The sequence below is a fragment of the Falco biarmicus genome, chromosome 1, assembly GCF_023638135.1.
Source record: "Falco biarmicus isolate bFalBia1 chromosome 1, bFalBia1.pri, whole genome shotgun sequence".
NCBI classification, from domain to species: domain Eukaryota; kingdom Metazoa; phylum Chordata; class Aves; order Falconiformes; family Falconidae; genus Falco; species Falco biarmicus.
Genome location: NC_079288.1, coordinates 102,694,794 through 102,722,569, shown reverse-complemented (window position 1 = coordinate 102,722,569; position 27,776 = coordinate 102,694,794). Strand labels below are relative to the sequence as shown.

The window sequence follows — 27,776 nt, the reverse complement described above, 5'->3', positions numbered from 1 at the left end:
AGCCAACCAGTCCCGAGAGAGGTTGGTTTATCCCACCTTTTGGAGGGAACCCGTGGTGGGTGTACCTGGCAGCAGCCATCCCTGCACTGCTGGTGACTATCCTCATCTTCATGGACCAGCAAATCACAGCTGTCATCGTCAACAGGAAGGAGCACAAGCTCAAGGTGGGTGTGCTTGGTGTCTTGCATGTGTGCAGAGAGCTGCCCGGTACTTTTTCTCTGCTAGAGGCGGAAGAGGGCCTGTGGCAGTGTTGAACGTACATGCCACCTCAGAAACGTCATTGCTGGTGTTTAACAATATTTATTTTGTTAGCTAGTGTAGAGTTTTTGCCAGGAAAACCGCTGATTCAGTTGAAAATGCTGAGTATTGTGCAAACAGCATTTGCCTTCCTCCTAAAGGAAGAACCCTGTTCAGGGCCAACTCACCATGCCTCGGTCAGTAAGCACTTACTAATTTTGATTGGCTTCACCATTGTACGGCCTGAAACATTCCCATGTAAGAAGCTTTGGGATTGTTCCTCCCTTTTCTTTCACAAACAGGTCCCATGCCAGGAATAGTCAGATTTCACAAAACCAGCCAGCTACCCCTTCCCTTCTAGGACAAGGAAAGGACTCAGACCTGTCACATCCTACCCACCACTCATCTGGCATCCTACCCACTGCTCATCTGGCAAAGACGTGGGCAGAGCCAGAAGAAATTAGAGCAGCCCTCCTTTGAGAGGCAGAACTGTGATTTAAAGCCCCTTTTCATGTCAACATAAAGCCAAAGGTTTTTTAAAACCTTACAATATTTTGATCTTTCCTTTCAAGAGCTTCACTCTCCAGCTGTAAACATTTGAGAATGGCAAAGAAAACTTCTTAGTTTTATATATATATATGTGTATATATAAATATATATATATATATAGTTGAAGCTTGTCTTGTGAAGAATACAGATGTAAACAGTGTCTAACTGCAGCCTTAACCTGGCTGCCCCTGCAACTCTACTATGGTAGTAGTAGTGGCCTACCTTAGTGAAGGGCTGGATGAAGTTCATTTCAGGATCTACTGACCCTGACCCCGGAGGTGTCTTTTGCCTTGGTAATTCTGCAGGACTCTGCCACTGAAGACTTAGAAAAGGAAAGAGGGCATGCATCTGTCCGCAGTTATTTGTTTGCCTGCTTTACTTGTCCATCTGGCATACTCTGCTTTTCCAGTAAGAGATGAGAAATCATTAAACGGAGTCAGAAACTGGGGAGAAAAGCTGATGTTTGTCATTCTGGATGTTTGCTTGCATAGGGTAAACACGTACTGTCCATGCTGTCCAGCAAATATGATTATACATACTATCAAAACTGCTCATTCCTTTAAAACAAGTTCCCGGGTCTGATGTTAAGGAACACCTAGGAAGGATAGGATGCTTTCCAGTGAGGATGCTTGGTGGACATTCTTTCTGGCATTTTTTCAACAAGGCATTTGCAAAGATGATTTGGGCCAGCAGAAGGTTCTGATGGCTCGCTGCCTTACAGCTGGTGTGCACAGCTTCTGGGTTTTGGTAGTGCTGCTGCTTCCAAATGGCTGTTTGCTTCACAGACTCTAGTTCTCTAAAGAAACTAGTCCCAGACTCAAGTCCAGCTAACTCAAACGTCTCCTCTAGCATCAAATGGCTTGTAACATCTAATTTTCCTCCTACCAACTTCCTCGCTCAATGACATGGGCCTATTGTCTGTCATCTGCTGCTGTTTTTAAGGAGAGAAAGTTGCTTTGTGGTTGTGGTCAGCTTCCTTCCTACACTTGTGTCACAGACTGTAAGGGGATATGTTATGAAGCTGATGCATCAGCATGGAAAGGAAAACGATGGTGGCCAGAGTGGGTCTACCAGCTCATGCACAGATCTGCAGAGAGCGCGTGTATGTTTTGGGGAGCTCAGGCTTGCGGTGGGGAGAGACTGTGAGCTTGGAAGGGTCCTCTTTAGCCTGAGCTGGGACCTAATTTTAATTTGCACAGCAATGCGTTGTTACATCCAAGCCAAAATCTCTCTCACCTTATCACAACGGGCAAAGTTTCTCTGGATCTAACAAACTCCTATTACTACATTTATCACGTAAGATGATCACTGGCAGACGCTCCCAGCCATCAGCAGAACAAGGTCTCTTTGTGTCACAGCCATCCCTAAGTGGGCATGGCAGTTCGGTGTGGCTGTCGGCTGCTCTGAAGGTTTTGAGGTGCTGGGGCAATGGCAGGACCCCACCGGTAGTGGATATGGCCGGAGATGACCAAAGTATGACAGCTGTGTTGGCTGTACAGTGCTGTAAAATACAAGCAATAAACTGAAGAGATTTGGGACATACCAAGGGCATAGCCACAGTTGGATGTTATTTAAAGAAGACCTTTATATCTGCTGACATATAACAGTCTAGGATGCAGTAATGTTTTCAAAATAAACTTTCCAGACCAGCGCTGTGCAGTTTTTCATGCCTGTAGGGTTTTTCCTTTCCCTGCACGGTCAGTTGTATTGAGAAATATTACATTCCTGTAAAAGAAGACTCTCCTTTCCTGCTAATGGGACGTGTTTCAGGTGGTCTAACCTGTGAGAGTAAACCCTCAAAACCTGGGTAATGCTGAGTCATTATTTAGGTACCTGCTTCATCAGTTGATTGAGAGCTGTTGGAAGTGCAAACAGAGCTTTTACTTGAAAAAAAGAGGAGGAGGTTTCACTCTGTATGGTCATTGTGGACATTAGACAACCAACATGCAATGTAAGACCATCCCAAGCCTGACCTGGAGGAGAAAGTCAAAGTAGCAGGGAATGGGGAAGGTTTGTTGTGTGCAGCAATGAGTGCTGGCTGATGGTCGTACAGGACTGGTTTACCACAAAAAAACCCACAACCCTCAGAACATTTTTTTTGCCATCTGGATCTGGGCAGATATAATCAATACTGTGCCGACACCTTCCTCGGGGGGAGGCTAATCATTTACATGGTCTCAGGTTTAGGTCTGTCTCCTGCACCTAACTAAGCAGACGTACCGTTTTCTTAATGGAAGAATATATTCACTGTTTTCCCCCCTCCAAAGAAGAGGCCCCTCATCTCTTCAGGTTATAGGCACTGAACATGGCTATGCTATCAGCACGGGGTGTACTTTTTTAGTAACAAAATATAAACACTGCGGCAAAGTACTGTTTAATATAAAAAACTTATTTCCTGCTTCCTTTCTTATGGTTGTGAGCCCATGCTTTTGTTTAATTGGGGGTTCTCAAGTCTGATCCAGCTACTCTGCACCAAAAAACACCTCTGTACAAAAAATCTACTGTAGGCCAAAAGAAGGATGGGTTTTTTTCTGCTACTGCCTTGCTAAAGTACTGGCAGAGTGTCACCGAGTGCCTGTGCCGGTGCTGCCAGCCAGCCAAGGTAAGCAGCACACGTATGAGAAAAACAATGAGGACTATTCAGGACGAGCTGGGTTGCTTTCCCTCCAGGGTCACCAAGTGGGTCAGGATCATTTGTTCTTTCCAATAAAAACAAATTACACAGGAGTAAAAAAAAGGTTAATCTTCTTGAAAATAGCAAACCTTAAAGATTTTTGTAGCGTTTTTCTGAAGATCCCTTTCCTTGGTAGTTCATTTGTTTCTTCACTTCTTCTCAGCACTTATGACTGGTGGGTTTCCTTTTTTAGTTTGTTAAAGGATTTAAAAAATGGAAGATCAGAGGTCTTTAAAAAGGCATAAAGAATGAAGGTAGCTTTCTCCTTTCAATGGGATATGAGCCCATCAGCTGTTCTTGTTGCTTTCCCCAGGAGGCCCTAGGGTTGAGTGTTGAGAAGGATGCCTCTCCAGCCTCAGGCACGATCAGCAGGACTCAGACCGGTTGTGAAGCCCTGACTGTCAGACCCTACAGTTGCTTCTTATCCTCAATATAGGAGTTCAGATCTCGCTCCAAGGCAGCAAATGGCAAAAGTTACTTTTAGGCAGGCATCATATTTTTGTAAGGTTGCTTTCAGGTAGACTTCATGAAGCCATTGCGCTGAGAGTTATTTTACAACAGCTGCTTAAAACTAAAGTTAGGCTTTTGACTGTTTTTAAAAGGTGGTTTGGGTGTTTAAAGCTCTGTGCACATCCCAAGCTGTCGCATACACAGATGCGAAATGACTTGGCGCACAAAGATATCGATCTTGGCCTCCCACCACATCAAAAGAAGTCCTGTGCACTTGTGGCAGAGTGGCAGGACAAGAGCACCATCACAAGCCGCTCTCCTGCTTTGCTGACAATCTTCCATCCCCTCACCCTCTGCAAACTCTCTTGCTGCTGTAACTGTCTCATGCTGTGAAAACGGGCCATTGTGTTTTCGCATGCGCTGCCGGAAGGCAGCAGGGGGTTGGGATGGTGCTAGGCATTGGGTTTCTGTTAACCTCATTAAAAAAATGGGAACATACTGTTATAAAAATAACACTTTATAATGGGGTTTCTTTTTTGTTTTTTAAGAGGCGATGCAGCATTCCCTCAGAACACTATAAACCCATTGTAACCAAGATACATTTTTGCGTGTGTGTATCTATCTATTAAAAAAATACAGAGATACCTGTATTGAGAACTTGCTTATATGGTTTACAAGATATGATGTGTATCTCACCAAATATTTTTTGGTGAAGGTGGTGCTTTCTGATTGTCTTTAACTCCTATGTCAAGTACCTCTGTAAAGAACTGTGACTGGTTGCAGGGCTTGGCTTGTACCAACTCGGCCTCCACGCGCTATATAGTGTACTACAAGGTCCTTGGTTTTTTGACAGACTTGTCAAAGTCTTCTGCTTTTGACAGACTTGAAAGTCTTCTGCTCTCCCATGCTTATTGTATGCTGCTGTTTTCAGAGCCTGCCAGAAATGTAACGTCTGTTTTCCCTGTGGAGGCAGGTGATTCATCCTTTAAGGAGCAACGTGTCCTACTCTGCCATTTCTTAGGACAATTTGTATTGGCCAAAAGATGCTGTAGAAGGAGGTGCTGCTTGTTCAGTGTGCCTCTGCCCCCAGGCCAGAACCCTGGCCGCCCTGCAGGTAATTAGAATAATCAATCTAAGGTTGACTGTCTCCCTTCACAGAAAGGTGCTGGGTATCATCTGGATTTGTTCTGGGTGGCCATTCTGATGATCATATGCTCCTTTATGGGTCTGCCCTGGTATGTTGCTGCTACCGTGATCTCCATAGCTCATATTGACAGCTTGAAGATGGAGACGGAAACTTCAGCCCCTGGAGAACAGCCCAAGTTTTTGGGAGTGAGGTATGTCAAACCAGAAAGGCCTTAATTGCCTTGTTTTCCTGTGAAGGTCAGTTTGTACTATAAATGTTCTTGCTTTGAGCAGGACATGTGTAGAAGTTCAGGGAGAATGGCGCTTGGATTTGCTGTAAATCTTCAGATCAGCTGTGCTTCCTTACAGCTTTTTTTTTTGTCCACAGAGGATATATCCAGTCAGAAATTTATCTGACGTAACCCTTTTGCAAATACTCTTTCTTGAAAAGGAAAATAGATGTACTGCGTGCGTGCCTGTGGACAGGGGAGAGCCTGTGCAAATGTGTGGAAACGAAAGAAGGCAAGGAGGGAAACTTTTCACCAGAACTTAGGCCATTTCTTGGTATGCTTTAGGCATGCACGTTGAAGTCACCCCAAAATACACAAAGTTTTACAGAGTGAGTTCTGGTGCCCATGGGATGCTGCAAAGTTGTCATAAAGAATTTTGTGCTCCTTTCTTCGTATTTCCAAACCGGGCTGTGAGATTTAGGAGCGCAGGCCTCTGGCAATTCCTTGGACAAATCCCCATCTAACTCCTCAAAAGTTTATTACTTGGCCAGATCAGACGCAGTTTTCCAGTGTTGGAGAAAGGAGATAAATTTACTGTTGATTTCTTTATCCAGGGAGATTAGGCATTCATTAGCAAACATAATGCTAAAAAATCTAATTCTGTCATGCCTAGAGCAATTAGCTCTCCTTAATCAAGCAATTGTTTCTGTATTTGGTTGCCTTAATTAAGTGGTCCAAAGTACATTCAATAGGAGCACTTCTGGAAATCAGGCCACTTGTTTAGGCGACTAAATAGAAATTTAATGGCCTAACTTTCAGTACTCTGAAATATTAATGGCAGAAGTATGTTTGGATGTAGGGAGCAGATGTGGGTGCCAATGAAGGCACATGTTCAGCACCCTGTGAAGGCCTGGACCATTTATCCAACTGCTGGAGTAATATGAGTAGGACTTAAAATATGCTACTAATCTAAGAGCGGAGAGCTCATGTTTTATTACCTATTTGCATGCTGTAAATAATGCCATGCAGAGAAGCGGGATTGCTAGTTAACAGTTTCTAATGTTTAACATGTAAACACACTCCTTACTCAGTAGCAGTACTCTGTTGACCCACAAACAGCAGAGCAAAGGCAGCATACAAAAGCTAACGTGGTGTTTGAAAAAAGAGGTGTACGAGGCTTAGTCAGGATCAGGGTACCTGCCTGATGCTGTTGGCTTGTAATTGCCAGTCTGCTTTGAGAACATGGCTGCAAAAACAAGTAGTCAGGCTTAACGTTGGGTTTGAGTCCTCTGGGAGGGAATAAAACCAGAGTAAACATCCTGCTCACCCAGTGATTTTATTTCAGGGAGCAGAGGGTCACTGGAGTCATCGTCTTCATTCTGACTGGTGTGTCTGTCTTCATGGCTCCCATCCTAAAGGTAAGGACCTCACCTTTTCTGCTTCCTTCTGCTCACACAGCCAGAGTAGGGCCACAGCAAGTATCAGGCTATTTTTACACTACTTTATCCAAGCCTATTATCCAAGTGTGAGGAAGGAGATTAGTGAGAATTACTGATGCAGTTTTACAGTTTTTTGGAAGCTTAAATACCTTTTGGAAGGACAAAATAATGTTGTAGCATGGTAGATAGTAATAGTGACACAGCTCAGGGCTATGATTTTTTTCATTTTAAGATTTTTCTTCCCGTTTGTGTAAAGTTAAATTTCCTTATGCTTCGCACTCTCGCTTCTGCTGTGCCTGTGTTTAATGGAAAATAAGTTGTGGATAAAGCTTGAGAGCCTACTGGTGGCATGACGGAAGGATGGCTGCCAATGCAGCAGAGCTGCTATGTGGAAGACACAGGTTAACAGATGGATATGTACTTTTAAAAGTAGATTTGCACTTATTTGAGTGTGCGTGCATCTTAACATATACACCTGAAGAAAATCTTTTGGTGCTTACTCGTAGGCGGTGTGTGTGGCCCACTGAGGGTTGGTTTGGGTTTTTTTTATGAAAGAGAATAGGCAGAACTGGTGGAAATGACCAGAGCCTACAGCTGATGGTATTAGTCCGTGGGTACAGTTGGCCAAAAATCTTTGGGAATGTTGCCAGCAGCATAGGGGAGCTGTACCCTGCCAAGGCACATGCCTCAGCAGTGCGAGGCTCCTGCAGGTTGCCTGCTTTTTTAAAAAAAAAAAAAAGAAAAGCCAGCGTAACAATCAAATTTTACTCTTTTAGGCTGGATCCTCCTAAAATAGCACATCCGTTATTGCTCAGAAATGATGCCCAGCTCAGCAGTGTGGAAAACATGTTTCTGGTGGAAACAGTGCAATTAAATGTGATTTCTTAATCTCCTGAATTTCTTTTTGTTGTGAGTTTAGCCAAGGCTCTGGACAGATGTGCTGCTGATGTGCCATTTAATCTAGGTAGGTAGCTGTTTTCCAAGACCCAAATTTTGTTGGCATGTAGCCACAGAGAAACGCATCCTTAGCAGATCATCAGATTGTTGAACGAAACTGGAAAACCTGCTTGTCCATGTCTTGTGGAGGATACTGCCTTCTCTGGGGATGATGATTTGAGTGGTGCCAAGTGCAGGCATACTGTACAACAGGAGATGTCAACTGCAGAAGTCCATCTCCATGGATCTGTAGACCGATGGTATGAGCCGAAGATGTCAACAGTAACATACAGACTGAAGCAGTGGCACCGTGCATCATAGCTCTGTGACGGAGCAGATGGGTGTCTGGAAAAGCATTTCTGGAGGAGGCAAATGAGATTTTGATCATGAGGAGGTTGGAAGCTGCAGGGGCTATGAGGCACAATTAGATGTGATCCTGAAGGGGAGGAGGCAGGCAGAGCGCAATGATGCTGCCTGTGTGTGAAGTGGAGGAGAGAAGGTGGCTTTACAAAGTCAGTGTGTTTCTGTTCTTGATTTCTAAGGTTGTTTTCACAACTAGCAGATTTTTGTGTAACAGTTTCCTCCTCTGCACAAACAGGCATTTCCATGCCCTTAATTTAGTGCCTGATTGTAATAATTCTGTTTGTTAGTTCATGTGACCTTTCCATGCAAGATCTCTCTTCCTCTATTCCACTGGGGTCTATTATTTCCCCTGTTATTGCTTCATTCATTAATTATTTCTCTGTGCCTCCCCTAAGAATGCAAATGGGCAAGATACTTATGGGAGGACGCCTGAGGATAAATCGGCACGCTCCTCGCCCACATGCCAGTGAGAAGTACCTGGCAGTGTTTCAGGACCTTTAACAAACTCCAGTGGCAGGGTCTCCTGCTTGAGGGAGCTGCTTTGCTAAATGCATTGCAGAAAATTTAGGTCTTCTCATGCCAGCAGCAAATTGAACATGTAACAATCCCAAATTCAATAAAACAGGCAATCCACAGAATAATCTCATCTTTGTTTTTTGTGGGGTTTGCAGTGTTTGTGCTGGTTTTGAACGTTACTGTTGTTTCTGCTCAGCTATGGCAGATCTCCACAGAAACATCCTCGGCCCTGTTTGGAGAATGACGGACACTTTCCTATAAATACATTTTTAATTCTGTTGGCTAGCAGCAGGTTTGCTCAGAGTGCCTAAGCCAGCAACCCCATAGTTAGTGAGTACTTTGCCAAAAGAAAGTCTTCCAAAGTGAAAGTGCCACTTGCTACTCTGCAGGATTATGTACTGAAGTTTCACCTAGGGATGATTTACAGGATTAATTATCGTGGAATGGTGAAATAATATTTGGACTTTTTTTTTTTTTTTTTAATGCAAACCAGGAAGAAATAGAAGGGGGGATAAAGAGAGCAATGTAAATGAACTAGGAAGCTAAACTCTGAAAGCCTCCTACCCAACTTGCTGGAGGAGATACCATCTTGCCTCATCTAATCCGTCTGATCCAATGAGGACTTTGAATCCCTTGGACACCCACAGCTACGTGAACCACATGCTGCCTCCCCATCCTTCCCCACAATGGCAGAGCGCTGAGCCCATGCTGCTGAAAAAATATTTGGCTTTTAATGTGAAATATTGACACAAGTCACTCAAGGAGGCAAATAAATCCAATAGAAGGATGAATTAGCAATCCGAAGCTCACAGGAGGTGATAGGGGATGAGACTCAGGGGAGGAAAGGCAAAAATATAGGCAGGAGGGCTTTGGTGAATAATGTGGTGGGGAATGTGATCAAAGGCTGAATAACTGCCATCTTACTTGCCTCTTTGATGAGTTACATGCACAGGTTGGAAGAGGAAGGTTCCTACAGCAGCAGGCTGGCCGCAGGTTGAGTGTGAGCCGTGGCTGTGCTGCGTCTGCCGTCCAGTGGCAGCCGCCTGCAACTGCACGAAGGGTTTCCTTCAGCCACAGGGGCAGAGCTCTTCCCGTCCTTCTTGGGTCCAAATAAATCACACAAAGGCCATTATTCAGCTCCTGCCTGTGGTTTGTGCCCAAGTATTCCCATTCACGTCACGCCACGCTGGCTGTGCATGGCTTTGTTGTGGGGCTGAGGAGAGCTTCCCCCTCTTGGCAGCCACGCGGTGGCTTTTGCCATTGAGGAAAGCTTTGTGTTTCAGGTTGGAGGGACTGGGCAGTGAGTATGTTTTTACCATATGCCTTCCTTCCTTCCTTCTGAAGGAAGATGTCCCCTTTGGCAGGACCAGCCATGGAGGAATGGGCAGCCCTTGAGGGGGCAGCAATCAGTGTTTGAAAGGACAGTTCTGGCAGTGAGGAAAGTAACTCATGGTCCTGTATTTGTGAATAGTTAGGGATCGATGTGTGTGAAAGTTGGAGCAGTCAGAGGTTTGGTGTGACTGTCATCACTGAGGTGGGACTCAAGAGGAGAGCCTTTCTGGGTGGATTTCCAGGGTTTGCTGAGCCAGATATCCTGCAGGATCATGCTGCCTTTTTGCCTTCTCTACCTTCTGCTTCTAGTCTCACCAGAAACCAGGAGGTAAAAAGCAGTTTGAAGCTTGCCAGAATACATTTACCTCACCTCTTCTTTAATTTGCTGACTGACCAGCACTGGCTGGCCTCCTTCCCTTTGGTTCTTGGAGAAACATCCAAGTCCCTCTGAAGCAGGAGAGCCCAGGGCTTGTTCAGCCCCTGCCCTGCCCTGCCCCTCAGTCCTCTGGTGATTCCACAAACATTCTTACAGCTCTCAAAACACAGCAGAAGGATTGCTGGCTTATCACTCCACGTCGTCTACCCGTAGGTGCTATCTGCATTGGCTACAGGCCTGGCCGTAGGTCCCTGCGCATGTTAGCGGTGCGTTGGGCGCGGGAAGGCCGTTGACTCAGTTTCTCCCACTCTTTCCACTGCAGTTCATTCCCATGCCGGTGCTCTACGGTGTCTTCCTCTACATGGGTGTTGCTTCCCTCAATGGTGTACAGGTGAGTCCCTCCGAGGACGGGAGCGTGCTGCCCACTGGGCCTTCTCCAGAAGATAGCAATCATTAACCAGTGCTGGCTTTCCTTCACGAGCCCTCCGGCCTTTCCCTTCTCCTTCAACGCCTCCCGTCCCCTTCCCAAGGCACACAGGGAGGCTGACAGCCATGTACGAACAGGCCGGCTGTCCTGAGGTTAAGACCGAAGGGGGCGATCAGCTCTGTGGGAGAGCAGCCGGGCCTGGGCCCTGTCAGCGATGTGGGGGGTGCTTTGTGAAGGCCCGGGGTCCACCTCCTCCCACCCGCCAGCCCCATGCTGGCCATGCTGAGGGCGGCCAGCGCTTGCCGAGGCCCCAGGCTGGCTCCCAGGGTGGTCAGGCAGGGGGGCCTCTGTGGAGGCCTCCATCCAGGCTGAGGGAAAACAAGGGAAGGTGATTTATGGCGGCGGGGTCATTCTGCAGTGTTAACGAGCGGGAACGCTGCTCTTTGCCAGGGAGGGGAAGCCAAGCCCCCCTCTTTGTCATTGAGGAAATATTACGTAAGGAGCCTTTCTCACAGCGCAGTGTCTGTGGCTGGCCCTAGGAAGCTGGAAGTGGTTTTGTTGCTTTCTGGCACCCTGTTAATTGTGGCCTTTCTTCTCTGCGCTTGGTTGTGCTCTAGCGGGAAAAGACTGCCTGTTCTGTGAGCACCATGAGAATTTCCTTGGGTATTCTTTAAAACGGCCCTAGCTTTCATTCACTGGTGTGAGAGCCATCTGGTCCCGGCAGTGGGCAGCCAGCCCATGCTCGGGCAGGGGACAACGAGGGGACTGTAATGTTCACCCTGGGGTTGGTTCTGCTGGAGGGGATTTCCCCTGCTTCCCGACCCAGGTGGTCGGGGGGACTGGGCAGCTTGTTTTCCCCTGATGAAGGATGTTTTTCACTGGATGAGATATCCCAGTTTTGGTTTAACTCCAAGTCCATCTGGTCCAGCATGGGGGAGGGGACGCTGCCGGAAAAGCTGCCTGTCTTCCTTGCTCTTTGGTTAGGTGCTTTTCTACTCTCTGGTAGTGTGATGTCTGCCCTCACCTCTGTTGACCTCTGCTCCCAATTTATTTGGAAAATAAATGTTTTTAAATGCTGAATGTTTTTCCTTGGCAGGAGCAGGGCAGAGGAGGGTGGCAGAAGTAACCCAGAGCTTGATGCTGACAGTAGCTTGGGCATTCGTCTTGTTTTCTCTGTTTTGTGGGTAACTGAGTGCTCCCTTCAAGAGAAAATTCCTGGTGTCTGCAGCTACAGCAGATTGGGCCCATTCTTTTGAAGCCAGCAGAGCAATGTCCACTGATACCTTCGTTCCTTGGTTTTACACCCTGACCACCAGAGCACACAGAGTCCTGCTCCTTGAAATGATAGGCAGTTCAGGGCCTTGCTTTGGGAGGTGCTTCGCTCCTGTGTCTCTGTTTAGTTGCCGATAGTAGTGTCAACCTAGGACCATCACTTGAGACAACTGAGTTATCATGTTTAGCCCACCCTGCGTTAAGCACATGTTGGGGCAGAAGAGCTGTGCTGGGTTTTCTACTGGGTTTCTTTTATGGAATGAAAGCAAGTTGACGCAAGGTCATGCTTCGTAGCTTCATAGTGGAATAATGCTTATATATCTCTTTTTTTTGTGTGTACCCCGGGTTTCATTTAATGGTCTGTTTCTTTTCCTTTCCAGTTCATGGATCGTCTGAAGCTGCTCTTGATGCCTCTAAAACACCAGCCTGACTTTATCTACCTGCGCCACGTCCCACTGCGCAGGGTCCATCTGTTCACCTTCCTGCAGGTGGTGTGCCTGGCCCTCCTCTGGATCCTCAAGTCGACCGTGGCTGCTATCATATTCCCCGTCATGGTAGGTGACATTGTCCTTCACATCCCTCCCTTTGGCACCCTGCACATTCTGCGCACAGTCATACCCTCCCATAAATGGGCAAATCCAGCCTCTCCCTGTCAAATCCCGAGCTTGGGGCTCTGCCTCCATTCCCAGCACTCGTGCAAAGTTGTGCAGGGTCAGCATTGCCACGGCTGCCTTGACATAAATCCTCTGGAGGAAAACGAGCCTGGAAAGTTAATTTTTTTCCAGACAGGTGTAGTTAATTTTGACTGTTTCTGGCTGCCAAGGTTAGATTTGCCATGTTTTCTCCTTGAGCTGCATAAATGAATGAGAGGTGCATAGTTTTCCTTTTTTAGTCCATGCTAATTACTGTACAGAAAATGTCTGCCTTGCTTTTAAATAGCACAAATTGACAAAACCAAGAATGAGGCTCACTGCTAAGAGGCGTGCTAAACAGAGGGAAAGGGAAAATCAAGAGCAAAAAAGAAAAGAATGTATTTTTCCTTAAACTTGAGTAAAAAGGCAATAATGTTGATTCTTGTGTTTCACATTGGAGGATGGTATGTAAGTCTGTAGGATGACTGTCCTTTTTCTAATAATGCTTGTCAGAGTCATGTTAAAACTTACTTTGGCTGTTGAGAGATAAAATGTTCACCACACAGAAGAACTGTTTCTTACATACATGCTGTACAGTTGGACTGATACAGTATTTCTGCGTCAGGGAAGGGCAATAGTGAAACAGCTTTCTGTGCATTTAGATTATTACTACAGCTGTAGACACAATTAGGCACTTGTGTGAAATGAAGAACTAGTGTTAAGCGGAGTTTATATGTATACCTTGCCTCAGACATTGCAACCTGTGGCCATGGATCCTAAACAAGGGAGCACGGAGCAGATCCTTCTCCCCATCCGTGCCTGACCTGTAGCTCAGCTGGAACAGTTGGGAGGAAGGTGACCGCAGGGCCAAGTGGATCAAGCGTGGATCTGATGGGACCACAGCTGCACGTGCAGAGATTTTGCTGAGTCTGGTCTCTGGCTTGAAGATGGGTCAGACTGCTACAAAGGCAAAGCTCTATGAAACTCACTTAAGAAATCTGGGACCATGTCACCCAGTTTCAGGTTTATAGACAAGTGAAATTTCACTTGAGGGTGCGGTTGCAAACTGCAGTGCTTATTTAAGGGAGAGAAGGAGGGAAAGAAGCAAACAGAACAAGGACAAACATTTGTTCTGTGGTGCTGGTGACATGAGAAGAGAAAAGATGATGCAAGAAAAAAAATCCTCCAAACATTCTTGCTGGGACATGTTCATATGCAAAGGCATTAAAAATCAGCAGCTCCCACTGACACGCCATTCCATTGCATTTTCATGGCTGTGCTGTACTGCTATTGAAAGCTGAGGCTAAGATCGGAACACTCTCTTTGCCCATAATAGAATCTCAGTGAACCATAAGCCTGCTGAAGTTTGTTATAATGGTGCAAACTCAGTGAAAGTACATTCACAGCTTAAATGTAAGCTGTCTCTGGTGACAAAAACCTCAATTATTTGCACTCATGAACAAAAAGACTGTAAACTTCCAACTTGTGAAGGTCCGGCCCATAGCCAAACCTCTGCTTATCTGAAGGAAAAGCACTTTTAATACAGAAGTAATTCATAATGGGATAATCATGGGTGTCTACATGGCATCTTTCCACCCCCTGAGTAATTTCTCACTTCTGTAATCATGTCTTAAGTTATGCAAGTCAAAGCTTGAGATTCTTTCCTAGGAATTGTTTGTGCTGTTGATCATCGTTGCTCAGAAAAAAACCTCTTCATCTTAAAGGCAAGAATGGATTCTACCTTCTAGTAGCCAGGTCGAGCTTTTGGTCGGTCAGCCATACCCTTTGGTAAAGCATACGTCTGATCTTGGTAGGCATCTGGTGGCAGTGTTAAATCCAGTGTCGGTGTAAACACCGATTTCAGACATGTCCCTTCTTTTTTTTTCCCCAGTGCCTTTGATTGCAGTCTTGCACAGGAAAAGCTTTTCCTCTGGTTTCATGCAGCCATGATCCTAGTAAACTTCATTTTGCAAACTCTGAGGGTGCAGTTTGGCCCTTGTCTAATTACTAAAGAGTTCTTGCATCTGAGGAAGTGGTGAGAACAAAATGAACCTGCATATGTAGGCTGAATCCAAAAATAAATGAAAATACTAATTTTTTTGTGTGTCTGTTATTTTGCCGGATGCCTGTCAGTTGGATGTTAAAGGTGACCTTTATCTCTACAGGAGCATTAAGTGATTACATACTTTTTTCTGGACATTGCTCCTGTTTATTCCAACGTGAAGCAGTCACGGTTCAGACTTCCAAGTTGCTAGAGATATCCTGGGTGTTCATCGTGTTCTCTGTGTGCTCATTTACAACCAGAACTGAAGTGTGTAGGATTCAGAAGCAGCATCAAGAGAAACGCACATAGTGTTCCCAGTTAAAGGTAAAATGTGACTGAGCAGTCCCTCTCTGCCTTTTCAGATCCTGGCACTTGTAGCAGTCAGAAAAGCCATGGACTACCTCTTCTCCCAGCATGACTTAAGCTTTCTTGACGACGTCATTCCAGAAAAGGACAAGAAAAAGAAAGAAGATGAGAAGAAAAAGAAAAAGAAGAAGGGCAGTATGGACAGTGACAATGATGATGTAAGGAGCTTTCTGCCCTTGTCAAATTACTCATTTCTAGCCAGCTAATCCCAGGGGACTGTCCATGCCTCTCCCCAGTGCTGGGGCTGGGGATTTCCCCGCCTCCTTTGAAGCCGACCAGCTCAGTCTTTTGCTGCTGCAGCAATCGGCCTCAAAACTTCTTTTCTACACTGCCTTCCCTTTTCCAGATGTCACCAGCCTGTGGTAGGTGGTACCTGAATTGCCAAGAATGAAATCACACTTTCCACAAGAGCACTAGGTACCTGCTGAGATGTCATGCCCTTTACTAGAATGCCTTTCATCACCCTGTCTTGTTCATTTTTACCTCCTCCACCTTTCTGCCCCGTCATTGTCTTTTACGTTTTAGGAGGAGAATGGTTTTTGCCAGCAGCTATGTTACTTCTGAATATATCACGGTTTTCTTTGTTGATCTTTTTTTAATTACTCTTTTTAAAAGCACAAAAAGGTACGACTTGTCATATTGCAGGAAAGACTGCTTTCTGTTGGTAATACTCATGTTGGAAATATTTTCAAAGCACACATGCCCTTCTGCAGTATACTCTCTGGTCCTACCACAGGTTCGCAGCATGCCCTAAAATAGCGAGACATAGCTGCTTATGTTGTTACTGAGTGCGGTGACCTGACTAGACCAGATCCACGTGCCTTAGACTGTTCTATTTTTTACTGTATGTATAAGAAGAAGAAATGTAGTCCTCGTGCCTTTAAACATTCTCCTGTCCAGGTGTAGCATGACCTCAAATTTTATAAATTTATACTGAAGTGCTAAACACACTGACTGTATAGCACTTTGTGTAGCACACGTGAGCTGCCTTTGGAGAGCTGCCTACATCGGTCAGCATTACGCTTTGCAATGTGAAAAGGGAGCTAGGCTTTAATAATTTTAGACTATGTGGAGAGTCCTATGCACAGCATCACTTTTTCTGCTCATGTAACCCTCCAGGGTTCATGAAGAAGGGCTTTTCCTATGATGTAGGCAGAGGTAAGATCACCCGAAGCTTTAAAATAATCCCATTTTAACATGGCAGGAGAAGCAGAGGGGAAGAGGTCACACCCTGGGACGAGGCAGGCAGCAGGAAAAGTCAACTGGCCCTTTCTCGAGCACTCCTGCCTGGGTTGCTGGCCTGCAGCCCCCAAGGTTTGAACTGCAAGCAGTGTGTGGCATGGCAGAGTGGCACCAGTCGTTGGTCTGCTTGCTCCCTGACCTCTGTGGCTAATATGCAGTGGGTACAACAACAGCCTCCCCAAGAAGCAGCTGCTGGGTCAGTGTGTCTTCCAGGAGAGCTTCTTGCAGCAAAGGCCGAAGGTGGCATCACTGCCACCAACCCAGAGGGTCACAGCAGGTGCTGTTGTGCCTCACTGTGTGCCTAGAGGGTTTCTGCTAGGTATTGTCTGCAGCCTTTCTGCACTGAGCAGATCTCAGCTCTCCTTGTGGGTTGGATAATAAATCTGGTGTCTGCAAGAGGAAAATGGCAGCTCCAGGGGTTCCCCCAGGCCATCCCGATGCTTCATTGGGCTCAAGGTTGGGAGGACAGAAAAGGCAACCTCAGGTCTGGTGGAAGTCAAGCTAGAACCTGAGTCCTTTATGTGAGAGCAGATCTGTGTCAGAGGCAACAAAGTCAGGCTGTTCTGATGTGAAAGCATGCAAAGGCCTTTCTACAAAGAATATATGCTGTCTAAAATAGTGCATGTACACTGCAAAGAGACAAAACTATGAATTCTGTTGTTGAGGGTGCAGTGTTGTAGGAGGTAGCCTGGATCCACGCCTTGTTGAATCAAGCTGAATCCCAGCTGGGAAGATTGGCTCTTACTTAAGACAGCAAGCTCCCCTTTCCCGTCATTACTCTAGTTCCTGGGAGGCCGAGGGTGAGGGTTTCCTTCAGCAGATAACTTCGTGCAAACCAAAATGAGAGAAAACATGCTACTGTGTGTAGTGAATGGTCAGCAAAGGTGTGACTCCATCCCCTCCTCCTGACTGATTTTAATCTAGCAGCATCGTATGCTGAGCCATGGCTCCCCCATCTCTGGTATGTTTTAAGCTATCTCCTCTCTTCTCAGGCTTTTCATGAATTTCAGGTACAGTACTTGATCTAATGGGTAAGAGATTTTATGCAAAATGTTGGTTCTTAACTCTTCTTGGATTTTTTTCAGCACTTGCTTTTACCAGCTTCCTGAACATAAAGCACTTGGCATTATTGGTTTGAGAATTTTCACCCTTTCCCTTCCAGAACTATACCCCCACAAAGTCCTGTGGCATTTGGTGGGCAATACACCAACCAGAGCTCAGCAAAATGAATCGCTGGGCGATACTGATGCAAACGGTGTTAGATGAATGAGTATGGGAAAACCTGGCATTAGTGGAGACTGCTCTCAGCACTAGTTAGGACCCACCTAAAGTTCTCGCTGGGGGTTTGTCACTGGGGACAACAAAGAAGGAGCTGCGAGGAAGGTCTTTCTGTAATCTTGCTGTTTTACCCTCCAGCTTGTCTTTAAAACTTATGAAATAATGTAACTAATCGCTGCATTTGCCTCATGAAAACTCAGGCGCCTTGCTTTTCTCTGCAGTTTTATGTCAAAAAATGTGTGATTCAAGAAAGGCCAGGTTGGTTTTTTTTTTAAATCTTGGGCTAGTACATTTAGTTTCAGAGTCAGAAGTGCTGTGTGATGGTCTCTTCTCCCCTTTGGGGCATTTTTGCCAACTGCAGATACTTTCTCTGTCTCTCTGTTCATTTTAGGTGGCAAAGTTTAAGGTAGACCCTGAGTGACATCGTTGCTGTTCCACAGACCTCTTAGCTTTATTTATTGATACTGAAACAGTGGTATGTTGGAGAGGTTACCCAGCTCCATTAACAGCATGGCCCCAAACGGATGGGGATTTTGAGATGGATTTATCGCCTCTGTGCTTTTATGGGGAATCATCTTTATTTGAGCTACTCAGTCTCGAAAAAATGCTCCTGAGGAAACGTTTTGCTATTGGAGTAAGAAATATTGCATTGGATGTCAGTTATATTAAAATAATAATAATAAAATATCCAGGGAGAGCTATTCTCTGGCCTCTGTAACATTTTCCTGCCCTGACTTGAAGGTCTCCCTCTCTCCACCTCAGCGCTGTGCTAGGTGCTGTGTCTAGTTCTCTCCAGGAACAAAGATGTGTTAACGTTTCTGGCAAATAGCACCTTACTTCCTTTGCCGTGTTACGCAATGTCAACCTGTCTTTGGTAATGAGAAGCTAGTTTTATTTTTAAAAAAGCTAAATAATTCCCAGTACCTTCTACTAAGCATAAGCTAGTAGATTATTGAAGGCAGCAGGGTATGAATCATGCTGGTACCCAGCATCTGGGAGACCCCATGTATGGCTTTTCTATGTACTTGTGCAACATTCACCGGTTTGCTGTTTCTCCTGGCTGGCTGGGAATTCTTACAGTTCTTAAAAGGGCCCTGGGTTCGATGAACTATTTTTCTGTAAATAGAGGTGTAACTGAGACTGAATCAACTTAAATCAAAGGGGGAGCTGAGACAGCCCAGCTTAAGGAACCTCTGCCATATTGTGCCTGGCCCTCGTCCTTGTAGAGCAATTGGGAAGAAAAAAGGGGTTTTACAGAAATCACAGCAAGATAAAAAGTTTTGATGAGCTTTCACAGAAGCCAATGCCCTGACATTTCTGCCTACGAATGCATTTTCCATCTGTGTTTCCTGCAGCCAACTCCAAGATCCACTGGGTGGTGTCTTATAAACTGGTGGCAAAGGAGCTGGTGAGGTGGGGAAGGGGGGAGATAACGATCACACAAGAGTATTTGTTCAATCTGGGTTACTTTCATAGTGTGAAGGAAGAGGGAAAGCGGGGTGCAGTGGGGAACCAGTGGAAACCAGCAGGCAACTAAGTCGGACAATGCTTTTTTATTTTTTCTTATTTTCTTTTCCTCATTCCTACAGAAACTATATGAAGGATAATTTTAATTTGTGGGAGACGATAAGAGAGAGAGCAGTGAGAATATTCTAAGACCTTTTACACGTTTCTTTCACAGTCTGACTGCCCCTACTCAGAAAAAGTCCCAAGTATTAAAATACCAATGGACATCATGGAGCAGGAACCTTTCCTAAGTGATAGCAAACCTGCCGACAGTGAGTAGAACTAACCTCTTGCATGCCTGCTTGACTCTGACTTGCAGTACAAATATATATATATATTTAGAGTGATTTTTTTTAAAAAAAAACACCTTTCCTAATACTTGAAAAGTACTTTTTCTTGTTCTTTTTTTTTTTTTATCTTTTTTTTTAATTTTCAGGCCTCTAATTTATGACAGATTTTGGTTTTGTGAGCTTTTTTCTTTGCTCGTTACAAAGTTGATGTTGTTCCTTCTGGTGCCTCCAGCTTAAGCGCTTTTATCCAGCTAACAGGTCTCTTGGCCACTCACCCTCTCCTCCTCTTTTTTCTGACCTTTCCTGTATTGTGTTAACTCTGCTGATGGTTTGATTTATTATTTTTTTTCCTCTGAGCCTAGTGTTCTGGATTTGCAGCACATCTAAACTGCATTGCTGTCCTGTTGCTGTTTGTTTCCTTAGGTGCCAAGCAGTTGCAAAAATCAACACTTAAAAAGAGTAATTAAGTGTGTCATTGATCCGCATTGCTCATTAAACTGACAAGGCAGTGATCAGTTGACCATTAATGTATTTCCCTTCTTAGGTGATTTGCTTTTGTGCTGTTCTGTTTCTTTTTAATTTCTTACATTAATATCCATAATTGATTATTCTGATCTTCATTTTCAGTCATTTTCACTTTTCATGTTATAGACTTTGAAGTAAGGAATCGGGACTAACAACTGACCTTAGCTTTTCTGCCTTTGAGATGACTTTTTAAAATACTATGAGCAATGAGTGCCATCTGGAGATAAACATGCTGTTCTGTTGTGAGGCGAGAGGGGAGGAATAAGAGTGATAGTAATAAATCAGTACTGCTGCAAGGCTGGTGATTTCTAGGAGTAGGACCTAAACCCACAGATCTTTAGAGCCTTAAACTATCATTTAAGAGCTGGTACCCAAGTCCCTTGCTTTTCAGTGGCTTTTAGATACCTTAGGCAATCCTAAGCATTGCTCTGTGTGTTTTAAATACAGGAACACTTAGAGACTGGCATTCTAAAACAAAGCCAAGGAGAAAGAGGCATTTCCCTGACAGTTTAGATATTCTCAGTGTTTTGCTGATAAAAAAAGGAGCGAAATGAGCCTCAGACAACCTGACAGATCCTCCTCATTTTTCTGTTAAAATGCCCTGATGTGCTAAAACCAAACTGCATCCTAAATGATGTTATGGAGGGTTTTATGATCAAATGCACTGTTTTCCACATCTTTGAGGCTGAAATAGTTAAGGAGAAGTTAATTCTGCTGTAAACCTGTTTGTTGGCATGCCCTTTGAGAAAACAGAGGGTAAATCAGCCATGAGCCAAGCAGTAGTTAGTTTGTGTATTTGTACCTTTTTATAATCAGTAATTGATTTGCTGATTTTCAATTGGAAACAACACCCAAAAAAATAGGTAAATCAGGCCCATGGACTAGAAAAAGTAGCTGGAATCCAGCAACACTGTAGTATCATCCTCGACGATAAATGTGCTCTGCGATTCAAAGTATACTACTCATAATACTACCAACATGAGCTTTCCTTCAGCAATAGCAAAAGTAGGATTATTATTAACAGAGAGTACACTTCCCCATGCTGGGTCAGGAGGGGAAAGCCACTGGGGGCAACAAGCCACTTGTTTTCTTGCAAGGAGTTTGGGTGCGACAGTGAGGAGCACAGGGTAAATGAAGAGATGTAGATAAAAGGTAAGTGTCGAGACCTAAAGGTGGTAGAAGTCTTGGCAAATGAGTCTTGTGGTTGGTTTCAGCAGTCCAAGGGTTTTTGTCTTGGAGGAGAGAGAGAAAGGGATGGAGTATTTTTCTTTGCAAGCTGTGAAATTCACCTGGCAGGCAGTCAGCAGTAAATAAAGCATTGCCAAATAGATGAGAGTACACTGGAGAGACTGAGGCTGGGCTTGAGAAGCTGTCAGTGCTGCAAGCCGTGACAAACATGACTTTATTCCCTCCCTGACAGGAGAAAAATCACCAACATTCCTTGAACGCCATACGTCATGCTGATACAATTCCTTTCCTTCAGTCACACACCATGCCAAGGTAAGCGATTCTTCAAAAGCATCTCAGCTACCCCTCAGTATAACAAAAGTCAACAAGGCAAAGTTTCTGTCCCCCTGTAGGAAACTCTTAAAAAGCACTTTGAGAAAATCCCCTACGTAGGCTTGCAGCATCCCAAGTTGATTTACCAACATGGCCTTAACAGTGCTTGGGACAGGGAACAGAGAACCTGCGGGAGACCTGAGGGCTGCTCCGGCCTTGGTTAGACCCCAGCTTCAGTACCCATGGCTGATTTGGCGTCTGAACCAGAAGAAAGATGTGGATCAACTGGGAGGAGTCTAGAAAAAACATCTGCAGGGGAAAAATTAAATTAGTTGGGATTGTTTAGCCTTTTTTTTTTAAAAAAAGGCAGTGGGAGAGCTGTTACGCTTTCCTTCGGTCGTGTGACAGGATGTTGCAGAGAGGAAGTAATCCATTTTCCCATGTCTGTGGTGGAAAATAGAGCAAATAATAACCTTAAATTGCAGCAAGGAAGAGTTAAGTAACAATTTCTCAGAGCTCAGCCCCTTGGGGCCACCTTGGACCTCCCAACACCAGCAGTCAGAACTAGACCAAAGCAGCAATAGTCCTCCGAGGTGTCAAAGAAGTATCTGCACTTGTAGGCATTAGGGTGGGTGTGAAATTAATCTCAGTGGCTATAAGCGGATTTTTTCGAAGGCGGTTTATGAGGGTTGCCACTTGGTGTGAAGTATAAGTGCTGGAGGATACTCGGAGCTCCTCAGTCAGTGAAATTGGTGGTTTTACCTCCTGACACGAGCAGTGTTTAGACCCACTCACTAAAATTATCTTATGTCATGTACAGGCCTTATCTTAAGACCAGCTGCATATTACCACTGCCTATCAAGGTTATTTACTTGGTATCTATATGCTGCCAGTTTCAGAAAGCTATAGTGTATGAGCTAATGTAAGGAACTGATACTGGGAGTCGAGCATTCGTTCCCTTTTGAGATGTGACACTGTTGAGTGTCCCAGTAAGTCCCCAGCTCTACGGTTTTCTTCGTTTATGCCAGTTGCCCCCTGCTTTCTTTGAAAAATGCTGGTTTTCTCTTGCAAGCTGTAGATCATTATTTTTTTGTCAGGATGCGGTCCCTGGGAAGCTGTGCTAGTAGAAGCCCTAGCACGGCCCGCCAGGTTAGGAATGGCTGAGAAGCCTGGAGCCAGCCCCCACGCTTATCTCGTCTTTCTTTTTCTTCGCAGCCCTCCACAAACTCCGGTAAAAGTTGTGCCTCAAATTAGAATAGAACTTGAGCCTGAAGACAATGGTTATTTCTGGAGGAGCAAGGGAACAGAAACTACTTTGTAATTTGTCTGTCTGTTAAATCTTTTATGGAATTTATTTTGTCACTAGCCAAATATTAAAATGCTCTCTGCTCCCCACCTGCATAGGTAAATGAGACATCCCACACTTCCTTCCACCCCTGCCCCTGCAGACCTCCTCTGCTCCCTCCTCATCCTGGTTTCCCACGCTGACCAAGATTCGTTTTGCCTTCTCTGTCACTTCGTCATGCATGCATCTCTCTCGTTTGCAAGCAGAGGGCAGAAGTATTGAGGATATCATATCAAACCTGTGGGAGATGTCAGGGGAACTGGCATTACTTTAGTTGTGAATCGATGTTTGTTTGTTTGTCTGTTCGTTGTCTGGCAGAACAAAACTGACCTCCAGGCTAATTCGATGTCTTGCTTACACTGCTCGAAGATGCTGGAAAGTGCTGCTAATACTAACTCGCTCTTAAAGCCTGTACTTATAGCTAACACAGGAAGGAAAAGGAAAAGGTACTCCACTCCCAGCACAGACAAACCATTGCCATCGTTGTAGCATGTGTTTTGAAATGTCCCTTTCCTATGCAATTTTTTTTAAAGAAACACTTTAATGGACTTAATCCGTCAGGTACATTGAAGAGTGTTATTTTCCTAGATTATTTTGTTTAAATTATGGGGGCCTAACCTACAACTTTTTTTTGTCAATTTTTTTAACCTTTTTTTAATTACTGTAAAAAAAAAAGAATTTTTCCTGCAGCAGGAAACATATAGTTATGAGTAGTTCTACCTCTTATTTCTAGATACCAGGCTTTCTGTAAAAAATGTATTGTACCATATATAATGTGATTTTTATGAAAAAAAAAAACAACCAAAAAAAAAAATAAAACCACAACACCATACCACAATCTCCAGGACATGGCATAGGGCTGGATCAGTTTGATTAACACCTTCTACTCTGAAGCATCTGTTTTACTTAGGGTTATGTTATTTTAATATTTTTTTATAAGTAATCTAACTTTACTATGAAGGAGATGGGATGTAACTTAAATCTCTTGTGATCAAGGAAGAGTCTTAAATGTAACATTGGTAAGCGAAATACTGACAGGCTACTGATGTCAGTGGACAGATGCTGATTGTATTTCACATTGTTGATTTCCTACGCGGTATTGTTCCGATTATTTCTTTTGCAACATTGGTGTGTGCGCATGTGTGTATGTGTATACATGAGAAACACCCTGGGTGCACTTCAGGCATGATGACAGTGCAATGGAGGAGAAAGCCAGCTGAAGACGGCCTACTGGGATGTTCATCCTGACGCTCATATTCGCCAGGCTCACAAACATCTGTATCCTCCAGCATCCCACGTCTGTTTACCATCATCTACAGAATTTACCCTAAATCTTGACTGCTCAGTCCTAGAGCCGTCCATTCGTACATGGTGATGCATCAATACCAAGCAGGCTAGGCATGGGCATGGCCCGGATTTTGGTTTTAAACTGAGCAAGCAAATATCACCTTGGGAGAGATGATTTTCTCTCTGTAGCATGTGTGCGTATGTACTTGTGTGTGCATGTAGACACACATTTAGGAAATCAGTTTTCACCAAGACATTTCTTTGATGAAACATGAGGACTACATGTAACACACTAAAAGCTTCATCAAAAAAAAAAAAAAAAAGAAAAGAAAAAAAAAAAAGAAGAAGAAGAAGAAGAAAAAGCCCAGTTATAGGGCCTAATTTCCCAACAGAGAAAAATCCCCCCGCAGAGGACAGGCACATTGCTGCCACTTTTGTCCTTGCGAAACCAAAGTCCGTGTTGGTTAAGTAAACAGAATTTCATGATGGTGCTGAGACCTCATATGCCAAATTTTAGCATCCACTCACTCACAGCAGCCATATCGGCAATGGGAGGTGCAGAATAGGGCTATTCTTTTCTTCCCCAGATGTGCTGTAGAAGCAGCTGGCCACCTGACTTTCCCTGCAGCGTGTTGGTTGAAGGATGAGTTGATAGGGACTGCGGTAGTTCGAGCCTGATCTGCTGCAAACGGTCATTGCTGCAGAAAGACGACGAAGCCGCACCGGCACCTGGATGGCACACAACACGTGCGCGCATGTTTGGACATTCCCCGAGGCGTTCTTGAGGGCTCTCGGTTTTGGCTCCCATGAAATGCATGTTGGCTCTCAGATTGTCATCACGGGAACCCGGCCTCAACCCGCTTCCGAAAGGCTAGGGAGACATCGGAAACGGCCAGAAAGGGAGCGGCTCTGTGCTGCCTCCCAGGCTGCGCTAGCTGGAGGATGGAGAACCTGGGAAGTGCAATGCCAGCCGTCCCTTGCTGCATGCAAGTCCCTGGCTCCCAAAGGGGAAACACTCAACCCTCACCTACAGGGTACACAGGAGCTGCTTGCGTTTTGCCTAGACCTTTGATTTCTAGGAGTCCCAATAACTGATGGGGGAAAGATCAGGAGAAGCAGCTTTGCTGCTCCCGGTCATCTCCACGGGCAGGGCGCTGCACCCATGCTCGCACACCCTGCACGCGGCTTCCCATCTGCTGGCACCTGGTGATGCAGCTCCACAAAAAAGAGGTCTTCCACTTTCAAACCGTGTTAAATGTACTTGAAATGTATTGACTGCTGATCTAGATCTTTCTTTCTCTTTTTTTTCCTTTTTTTTTTTTTTTGTTTGAACCCAAGGGAGCTGTCATACAGAGGGTAGCATTGCTCAAGGAATGGGACAAAGGTTTCTGTAGCATTCCATGAAAAACACACAATGCTGGTGACAGGAGCTGGAAATGTTTCCTTTCCTGGTGCCTGATGATAGCACTTCACTGGCAGCAGTGTCTCCTTTCTTGGTTTTTCCTTTGAAAAAAAACAAAAAACCCAACTGCAGGAGAGCAACTGAGAGCTTGGTGGGCAGGGAAAAGAGCCTGCGGGCATCCCCAGGAGACTTGCGCTGCACTTCACAGACCTTTGAAAATAACTAAACTTTTCAGTCACAATTGAGTATTTTGTGGGGAAAAACCTGAGTGAGCACTTCTGGGAACAGGGGTGGAGACTGGCCCAAAGCCCTCTGAAATCAGCCCTGTGACAGCCACCCAGCTGCAGCCAGCTTTGTCCCAGGCCCGGAAACGTGGTGGCCGTCAGCCTCTGTAGCCCACATTTTTTCATCATTGTGGCCGATACATCTTCGTATCTTTTTTTTTTTTTTTTTTGAATCAACACGCACTTTCAGATACTTTTATTATTGTTTTTAATTCTCGTAAGTCTGTATTTGCTTTGGAGGAAAGAATAAAAACTTAGATAAAATGAAGTGGATCAAGATGGTGGAACAAAAAGGAAAAAAAAAAAGCAGAAAACATTTCAATATATTAAAATGATTTTTTTTCCAGTAATATAAAACATGAAATTCCTTATAACATTATAGTATTTTACAGTTTTATGAAGCTTTCTATTGTGACTTTTATGGAATCAAAAGATGAAGATGATGAGATATTTTAGCATTTATATTTTTCAAAATTAAATGTATACTGAAAATAAAGTAACTTTATGCATTTATTGGAGAGTTTGCATGTTTGCTTTTCCTCTTTATACTCTCAGTCTTGTTTGATTGAGCTGAGATCCCTGTTGTCACAATTGCTGTTTCCAAGGGGAGATGGTCAGCGCCTCTCTGGAGGGAAAGGATGCTTAGGAGAGGTCCCACAAATACATGTAAAAAATGTAGGGAAAGTCTCTTAACAAGCCCAAACGGAGTTTAGGATGTATGGCTGTTAAAAGTGAGTTTTATTAATACATGAAATAATGAAATAGTCTCTCTTGAGATGATATCTTGAAGCTTTTTGGGGAGTGAAACATAACTTGTTCACAAATAAAGACAAAGGGACCCCAGTCCTGCCTCTGTCATTTGATGAACACTGGGCAGTAAGAGAAGGCAGCAGCTGAGTACAAATCCCAGCCCCGCACTGCCTGGGTGTTTGGCAGATCCTTTTTCATCCTTTTTTCACCCATACTGGGTGCCACACTGGCAGCAGCCTGCAAAAGGAAGCGGAGCATGATTAGAAAGGTTCTGGTGGAGGTGGGAGCTCCCCAAAGATCCCTGTCTTGGAGCAAGGGCTCACCCACCCCACTGAAGATCTTTTTGGGATGCGGAGAGGAGCCTCGAGGGACTTGATGCCACAGGACCCCGAGTCAAACCTGAGATTAGACAAGATTGTGGAAAACGGGCCCAGTAACAGGGATGTGCTCCCTCACACTGCAAATCCAGGGATCATGATCACCGTGGTGGTGCCAGGGGCTTGGTGCTGGGTGGTGGTGGGAGATGGGGCTGGGGCATCAAACCCCCTAAAAAGCATCACTTGGGACTTTTCCAGAAAACATACTGCACAAGTTAAGCTGTTTTACGGAAATGGCCTCAGGCAAGGATGCACTGCCCTCCTCCCTGTGCAGGCAGGGCTCGTGCTCATGGCCATTCAGGATCTGCCTGTGGGATTGATCTCCTTCCCCATTGCAGGCATGGGTCTGGCCCACCGTGGTCCCACGGGGCTCACCAGTACCCCTAGTTACATGTGCTCCAGGGGCAGCAGGGAAGGGTGCTCACCGGCTGCCATGGGTATACAAGGATACCTTCTGGTGGCAGCTCAAGACAGCCAATGCTATTGAAACAAAAGAGCATGGTTGTGCTCTTTGTTGGTGATGAAAACAACTAGAGAAAGCTCTGGCTAATTCTTCAGTGGGCTGTGGTGGGAAAGGGGTGAGCCCCCATCAGCCTCCCCTTGCAGCGTCCATGTTTGGGGGCTGCTCTTGCGTCCCCAAGAGCCATGGGGCTGTGCTGGGAGCAGGGCTGTGCCTTCCATGGGGCTGCCCCAATCGCTTCATCCTTCCACACGGCTTCTTCTCATTCTCCAGCATGCACGTCCTTTGCACGACGCTGTGATGCTAAAGCTGTGAGCCATCGCATGTTTGGCCCCACAGCCTCTCCATGGTATTGGGGTGCTCCTCGCACAGATCTCCCCTTCCAAAAGCACCAGCTTCTGTGGTTTTGCATTGGAAACATTTAGGAAATGGTCAGTACAGCTCAAGCAGTGGCTGGAGCATGTTGTGGTTTAACCCCAGCCTGCAGCTCAGCCCCATGCAGCTGCTCGCCCCCTCCCTCTGTGTTGGGACAGGGGAGAGAATTGGAAGGATAACAGTGAGA

The 27,776-nt window shown here is 45.1% G+C and overlaps 1 protein-coding gene across 10 annotated transcripts in view; it reads left to right on the top strand.

Moving 5' to 3' along the window:
• SLC4A4 (solute carrier family 4 member 4) overlaps positions 1 to 23,482 on the top strand; it is a 237,630-nt gene extending 214,148 nt beyond the window's left edge. For 7 of the 10 annotated variants that reach the window (XM_056354481.1, XM_056354489.1, XM_056354473.1 and 4 more), the window contains 8 exons: positions 3 to 164; positions 5,069 to 5,247; positions 6,611 to 6,683; positions 10,550 to 10,618; positions 12,307 to 12,480; positions 14,965 to 15,126; positions 21,230 to 21,309; positions 22,525 to 23,482. In XM_056354481.1, the coding sequence (XP_056210456.1) occupies positions 3 to 164; positions 5,069 to 5,247; positions 6,611 to 6,683; positions 10,550 to 10,618; positions 12,307 to 12,480; positions 14,965 to 15,126; positions 21,230 to 21,309; positions 22,525 to 22,630 (1,005 nt within the window). In that variant the 3' untranslated portion in view covers positions 22,631 to 23,482. Of the gene's footprint in view, positions 1 to 2; positions 165 to 5,068; positions 5,248 to 6,610; positions 6,684 to 10,549; positions 10,619 to 12,306; positions 12,481 to 14,964; positions 15,127 to 19,169; positions 19,267 to 21,229; positions 21,310 to 22,524 lie in introns of all 10 variants that reach the window. The other 3 variants (XM_056354511.1, XM_056354504.1, XM_056354457.1) reach the window with 1 other exon arrangement.
• The last annotated feature ends 4,294 nt before the right edge of the window (positions 23,483 to 27,776 follow it).